The 8,187-nt window shown below is 38.3% G+C and overlaps 1 protein-coding gene across 1 annotated transcript; it reads left to right on the forward strand.

The window, feature by feature from the left end:
- The first annotated feature begins 3,352 nt into the window (after window positions 1-3,352).
- LOC131167631 (probable pectinesterase/pectinesterase inhibitor 12) lies at window positions 3,353-5,457 on the forward strand. The gene is made up of 2 exons (XM_058126425.1): window positions 3,353-4,564; window positions 4,690-5,457. The coding sequence occupies exons 1-2, from the start codon at window positions 3,634-3,636 to the stop codon at window positions 5,382-5,384; spliced, it is 1,626 nt and encodes a 541-aa protein (XP_057982408.1). The 5' UTR covers window positions 3,353-3,633; the 3' UTR covers window positions 5,385-5,457.
- Window positions 5,458-8,187: the final 2,730 nt, after the last annotated feature.

Consider the following 8,187-nt stretch of genomic DNA (forward strand, 5'->3'; position numbering starts at 1 on the left):
TGAAATAACTAACCTTGAAAGATTCAAACTTTTGAAATTTGTTTCAAAAATGGGGGAGCAACTGATATACCCAAAATTAATACTCATTCATAAAGGAAAAATAGTTAGGAAACCACCATTAACACCTCTACATAACCAACATGCTAACTTTAATACATACTCATTCATGAGACGGAACGATTATAAGATTACAGTTAAAACCTCTTTCTATCGTTGCCATTCAAAGCCTCCCACAAGCTTCTTACTTAAGCATCGGAGTAATCTCCCGGAGTAGATCCCAGGTCCTCCAAGCTATTTGCGATAGTCTCTTTTCAGGTGGTCGCGGTCAGAGGACGATCTACGAAAGCCATCGATTTTCAACAGCAACAACTCCAAAACATAATCCTACAAAGTGTAGTTCAACATTATATGATCTTTTTCCCCTTCTATGATCCATGCAACATATCGTTTCTTAATATTTTTCAGTTACCAATTTCTAATGTATTAAATTGACTAAAGTCATTCACTCACTCACTCACACGGCTTAAATTTTGCAGATAATAAACTAAATTTTGCTTAAATGAGCACGATGACCGCCAAACATTTATTAAAAAAGGCTAATGAAGAGTGATGAAGTGAAGCCAAAATAAGGTCACCAGAGCAGAGCCTTTCGTTCTTTCATCCAAACGGAAACCACCTACTGGCGAGAAATTGTCACGGGGTGCATATACGCAGTCATTAAACAAGTGCAAGTAGCCAGGTAAGCACCGCACCACGCGCGCCTGAAGGTTGAATATATACAGTGGGTGTTTGTTTTTATTCGTGGGTTCAGCGAAGATGGATAAGGAAGACAGCTCGATCTACCACCGTAAACGTAACTACAAACAAGTGTCTGAGTGAAACATGTGAAGGCCTCCGCAGATGCACGGCGAAAAGTGAAATGCAACAAAGCTGCTTGCGCGCGGAGAGAGGGGAAGCCTCCAAAACCCATGCAATTAAACGTGTTTCTGTTTCTTTCTTCGTTTCTGTTCTTATTCTTTTTTGGTGGGGGAGGAACATGCAGACACACCTCCACTTAGTATGTATACAATGTACTTGTCATGAGATCTTTTCTTAGCAAAATAAATAAAATTCAATGTTGGGATTAAAGATTTGGATGCAAGTCTTGTGCTAGGGGTCATTAATTTGATTTGGGACACATGTTCGTGTTCTTGAAATGAGTTTCTTGTGTCAATTTCGTGGTGTTTAGGAGCTGGAAATCTCTTGTTATGTACCAAATAAAGTAAATGTTATGGTCAAGTTATACAAAATTCAGGACTTGTTGAAGTAGTTCAATGCATTGTTGTAGGTAAAATAAACTGTGGCACTATACACGATATGGTGCTGGAAAGAGTTTTAATTTATCTAAACTTTAACTACTCATGTATTAGCAGATGATGAGTCGGAGTAGGTGTCCAATCAATTAAAGTTATAGGAGTAAAATAAAAAAAGGGAGGTGATCAATTGGAACTAGATGAGAGAGAGAGAGAGAGAGAGAGAGAGAGAGAGAGAGAGAGAGAGAGAGAGAGAGAGAGAGAGAGAGAGAGAGAGAGATTAGAGGTAAGTAAAGAGAGGGAAAGGGGAAAAGGGAACATATATAAGATGGCACAAAGGCCAAAATAATTGTACATTGGATCATATGTGTCTTTGAAGTCGTTTTCTCTTTGCTTACATAACTGTTTATACATATCTCAAGCAACTACCACCTAATTTTAGGAAAGGAAATATATAAAGATCTTATGCTTAAATGCTTAAACTTGAAAATTTTTGCTGAAAATTCCACTTGTAAGTTTGTCCTACATTAAAACAATTGAGTAGACGACGAGTATGTAAGTACATGGTTAGGTCCAAGACCTAATTGTTTAAATTTTTTAGTCAAGTTAGTGATCATCTATGTATATTAAGTCCACCCAAGATCACTCCTAACAAGTGGTATCAGAACTAGTGATTGAAATTGAGTTCGAGTGTTCATTCATGTGTTCTTATAGATGTTGATTCTATAGAAGAGGAGAGGTAGATCCTATAGATGCTAATCCCATAGATGAATAGAATCACATGGTTTCGTGGTCTCTCTCATGGTTAAGTAATGGCTCCTAATTGGTTGCATGACAAGTAATGACTTCTATTCGAAAGGGAGTGATTAGAACTCACAAATGAGGACAAGATTATTGATAAGTCTAGCAACTTGTGAGCTTATCCCACATTGAAAAAAATCAGGTGTTTATATATATAGTTTGACTCAATACCTAATGACTTAAGCTTTTGGGTTAACTTGGTGCTTATCCATGGACTCAACACCTAATTTTGAAGGCTTTCATTTGCTCAACTCTAGAAGGCTTCAAGCTCTTTTGGCATATTACATCTCCAAGCAATTTTCTTGTTTGGCAACCATTTCCAAAAAAGAATTTGTACCATCAAAGATCTCTCTTCGCGGGTGGTTTCAATTTTTATTGGCATACCTTTAGAGTTTGACAGCTTTGTTATTATTGCCTAGAGTTCAACAAAATCTTATTTTCAATGTTTTCAAATTCAACCACTCTTTCCTCGAAAGCCTCATTGCACTTTGTCTTCACTGACTAGTGGCTCTCAGTTACCATCCATGGTGATTGACTCTTATGCTCTGATACCAACTACCAAGACTCCAAGTTAATTTCCACCAACTTATGGTTCGAGGGAAATTTGTTGAGAACTCTTTTTGGCCAAGTTTTCTAATGTTTACACAATTAAGCTTGCATATAGGAGCATATCATAAGTCCCCTAAACCACAATGGTAGCAAATATAGTATTATCATATGCAAGCATGAGCACATAGCAACATGACAAATAACATCACACAATTATGCGATCAAAATGTACATTAGGAAAAGATCTATTTATTTTATTCATCCAACAAAACAACAATATATTGGTTCACTCAAAGAATTTTAATTACAATGTAAATCATCAACAGTTACATTTGGGATTCTTATCCCCTAACCTAATGTCTATTTTTGTTGCCACTCCATGACAAATAGCTTCTATATTTTTTTTTCCCCTTTCGGTCATATTAGAATACCAAACAATTTGAAAGTTAAATTGTAGGTCATTTGAACCAAACTTGTCAATTCTTATCCAAGTCATGATATAGGATTTCAACAGCTTATTATTACCAAAATTAATTTGTAGGCAATGTTAAATCTACAAGACCCATGTTAGTTCCAATATATGAGAAAAAATTAGGTCCTCTGGGAAGACTAAGCGTGATCCTCCCATCAAGTCTTTTCATATAATGAAAACACTCCATATGTGGATTCTATTAAATTATATGTGAATCCAACAATGTAAAATTTATTATTTGGAATATTTACAGTAGATGGTAGGATCTAATAAAAGGGCCACACGGATTCTCTTAGGAGGACCTAATTTTTTTTCCCCACGCGACCACTGTGTTGTGCCCTCACACTTGGGGTTGTGTATGTATATGCATACATTTGTACGTGTAAGTAGGAAAATTTTCTCCTCGCTCATCACTGTCACCACTGTTCAGCTTGTGAAGTCGTAAATCTTTTGAAAAAATAAAAGACTTAAATAGCTCTCTTCTCCAGCAGTTAAGGTCCGAGCTTGCAGGCACTTCCCATGGCAGTAGCCTCCATAACAAGACTAGCGTTCTTGCTCCTCCTAATCTTCCTCTCAAGAACTACATGGGCTCTAAACACTTCTTCTTCAGCTTCCTTAGATTCCCATTTAAGATCATTCTGCCACTCTGCCCCATACCCAGAAGTCTGTTTTGACTCGCTCAAGCTCTCCATCACCATCTCCTTCAACCCAAACATCCTCACCTATCTCCTTCAGTCCCTCCACGTCGCATTGTCCGAAGCCGGAAAGCTCGCCGACGTACTCGCCAAGGCCGGACAACGCTCAAACATCATAGAAAAACAAGAAGGAGCCCTCCAAGACTGCAACGAACTCCACCAAATCACTCTCTCTTCCTTGCAAAAATCTGCGTCTTGGGTCCGTTCCTCCCCCAACGCCGAGTCCCGAAAACTAGCCGACGCAAGAGCCTTCCTCAGCGCCGCCCTCACCAACAAGAACACTTGCCTGGAAGGCCTGGACTCGGCTTCTGGCACATTCAACCCAACGCTTCTGAATTCAGTGATTAGTACTTACAGGCATGTTAGCAATTGTCTTTCCATTCTCTCAAGGTTGAGCACGCCCGAACGCCGTCCCAACCGCCGCCTTTTAGGCGTTCCCAAATGGGTGTTGAGGAAACACGGCCGCGTTCTGCATATCTCTAGCCTTGAACAATATGACGCGAGCTCGGTGCTGTTGGTGGCCAAGGACGGGACTGGTAACTTCACGAAGATCACCGATGCCATCAATTTTGCTCCTAATAACAGTGTTCACAGAGTCATTGTCTACATTAAGCAAGGGGTGTACGATGAAAATGTAGAAATCCCAAGTTATAAGCCCAACATTGTTCTGCTGGGAGACGGAACCAATTTAACTTTGATTACCAGTAACAGAAGCGTGGTCGATGGTTGGACCACCTTCAGATCCGCCACTGTTGGTAATTAAGTTCAATCTTTGTTGAAATTTTGTGAGATTTCGCATTATTTAATTGCAACTCAGTATGTTTTGGAACTCAATTCATACTCCCAAGTGGTAATTTTCTTCTTCTGTTTTAATTATCAGCGGTGTCAGGGGACGGCTTTCTGGCGCGGGACATAAGCTTCGAGAACAGAGCAGGAGCAGAGAAGCACCAAGCGGTGGCTCTCCGAGTGAACGCGGATTTAGCAGCGGTGTACCGGTGCGCCATTAACGGGTACCAAGATACGCTGTACGTCCACTCTTTCCGGCAATTCTATCGCGAATGCGACATCTACGGGACAGTGGACTTCATCTTCGGGAACGCTGCGGTAGTGTTTCAGGCATGCAACCTGGTTGTGAAAATGCCGCTCAGAGGCCAGTATGCGGTGGTGACGGCACAATCCCGGGACTCGGAATACGAGGACACCGGCATTTCCGTGCAGAACTGTTCGGTCGTCGCGGCGAGCGAGTTGTACAACGTGAAGGCAACGAACCGCGTGAGGAGCTATCTTGGGAGGCCGTGGAGGGAGTACTCGAGGACGGTGTTCATGGAGTCGTACATCGACGAGCTCATCGACCCGACCGGTTGGGTGGAGTGGCCGGGAGTTGATGAGGGCAGGTTGGAGACACTGTACTATGGAGAGTACGAAAACGATGGACCGGGTTCGGGGACGGAGAACCGGGTTCGTTGGTCGGGTTATCATGTCATGGATTACGACGACGCGTCTAATTTTTCGGTGTCCAACTTCATCGCCGGGGACGATTGGCTGGAGTCGACGTTGTTTCCTTTTGATGATTAACAAGTTTTGTTTTTTCTTTTGTTGTTTCACTTAAATGATGCACATCTTGCCAAGCAAAATTTGGCGGCCCAAACCACTCCAAGCCCACATGCCTAGTGGAATCCACAATTTCTTTTTTTTTTTGGGTAATATTGGAGTACACTCCTCATTTTATGACTCTATTATCCTCTCCTCAAAGAGATTTCAAAACTTTAAAAATTAAAGAAGTTTAAGATTTTGATAATTAAATGTCCCTTACCAATAGATTTGGAAGCATGGGTTTTGTATAAATTTAAATAAAATTTTATTTTATTTTATTAAAATTTATATAAATTTTAATTTAAAATTTGAATATTAAGCTCTTAAGATAAAAGATGTCTCATATAATGAACTAAGAGTAAACGTAACCTCTTTCTTTTTTACTAGTTCTTTTTTTCCCTTAAAAAAATGGGTTGATAGAAGGATTTGTAATTCGATTGAATCTCATAGCCATTGTAGATAGTAAAACTCTCAAAAAGAGAATAAAAATTTGGTGAAAATTTTGTGTTAAACGTCCCACCCTATATACAATAGAGTCAATAGGGGTGAATGGACTCTTTTCGCATATAAACAATTTTCTTTACAAAAAAAAAAAAAAAAAAAAAGTCTTGGTGAGATGCAAACAATTATATCACAATATTTGAAATTTAAATCATGCACAAGACAAATAGGAGAGAAAATCAACACCGATATTTTTACGTGATTCGGCACCAAGCCTACGTCCACGCCTTAGCACCAAGTAAAAGATTCTACAATCTACTAAAATACTCCTTCACCGACAGAGCAAGCCTTACAACTCGGGAACAAATTGTGATGACCCCAAAAATGTATATATGAGTACAACATAATAATAATAATAATAATAATAATAATAATAATAATAATCAATATCAATACAAATATGTTTTTTCTGTAAGATCCTTGATTCCATATTTGATACCTAAGAAAGACCTTGTGTAACGCCCCGACCCCCCTAAGTGGGCCCGAAGTGCTACTTATCAATTCATTTACCTAATAATCCACATTCTAATATCATTTATACAGCGAAAAATATAACTAAAATCTTTCAAAAAATACAACACTATAGTTTTCTACATCCATCTACATTCTAACATATATCATACATCTACCTGTACCTGTATTCACATAAATACATATCTCTAAAATATAATCCCCAAATATCAGTATGTCTCACAACCATCCACTGCTTAGAAGACTTAAACATAATACATAAAATATTTACATTCCCAAAAACATCAAAATTATACCCTTTTCCTCAAAGGTGCTATAACAGTTTGAGCTCTCTAAGCTCAATCTCGTGGAGGTCTTGAAAAAGATTAGTTCATATTCGGGTGAAACACATCTCAGTAAGGGAATAAACAATATATATTAAAATAGTGTGTGGCCAATATGAGTTTATATATAACATATTATTCATCATTTGCAAACCATTAACATAATTTCCTGAAACCATTTTCTGATCCTATTCAAAAACATGCAAGATATTTTACCCACGAGATTATTCAAGGATAGGGGTGATTGTCCGCCCATACAAGTAGCACCCCTCTACCCTTATGCATTTGGCAACCCAAAGGCCACAACTAAAGCATACCAGGGCACTCACCTTACTCAGTAAGCTCTCAAGTGATAAATTGATCTTGTACTCACACAGTTCATACAAAAGTTTACCAGCGAAAGCTCCCAAGAATAGGGAAATCTACCCGCTCATACAAGTAGTTTCCCTTTACCCTAACACATTATGCAACATACTGCTATACCCGATACAACCATGGCACTCGCCTTTCTCAGCAAGCCTTCGGGCGAAGAGTTGGCCTCGTCCAAATGTAACATGTTCTACTAGCATAAATACTGCTAATACCATAATACGTTATTTTATTTGTCATTATTCTGCATCTTTCAACTGTTCATGTTCTTATCTTTTACTTTTCATTTCATTTCACTTTACGTGACTCTTTCCCATTTTACATTGTTCACATTTCACATTTCATTTCCATTTCATTCATTTCCTTTTTCATTTCATTTCATTTCGTACCTAATATCTTTCAACTGTTTTACCCAACATTTTTCAGCTGTCATACATTTACCCAACATCTTTCAGCTATTTTACCCATCATATTTCAGCTGTTTTACCCAACATTTTTCAGCTGTCGTACATTTACCCAACATCTTTCAGCTATTTTACCCAGCATCTTTTAGCTGTTTTACCCAACATCTTTCAGCTGTTTTACCCAGCATATTTCAGCTGTTTACCCAACATATTTCAGCTGTTTACAAGATTACATTAACACACACAAGCAGCATATTTCATTTAACATTTCGTACTCAGTTCATTCCCTGTATATCATGCATCTCATACATATAACATATTTCCACACAACATTCCTATTTACTCATGCTACACAATTTAGCAATAAAATTCATGCATTACCTGAAAATAAGCCAACCCACATTTGACATTCATATACTAGAAAAATACTTTTAATTTCTTGCACAATTATTCTGAAAAATATTTCACTTTCATCAATTCAATTTCACATATACGTATCTAATAAACAGTCCTAAATTTGAAAAAATATAATTTAAATGGTTGGCATTTTAAATGTAGTGACTCGGAGAATAATAGTATTTAAATAATAATGAGAGAGAAATGGAAACAGTAACAAAAGGAGGCAGCCGACTTCGTCGATGAACACGAAGCGTTCGTCGATGACATTGCATTTTGGATGGAATAACCCGAAAGATTTTCCACAGGGCCTCGTCGATG

This window comes from Malania oleifera, chromosome 11 (assembly GCF_029873635.1).
Source record: "Malania oleifera isolate guangnan ecotype guangnan chromosome 11, ASM2987363v1, whole genome shotgun sequence".
Classification (NCBI taxonomy): Eukaryota; Viridiplantae; Streptophyta; class Magnoliopsida; order Santalales; family Ximeniaceae; genus Malania; species Malania oleifera.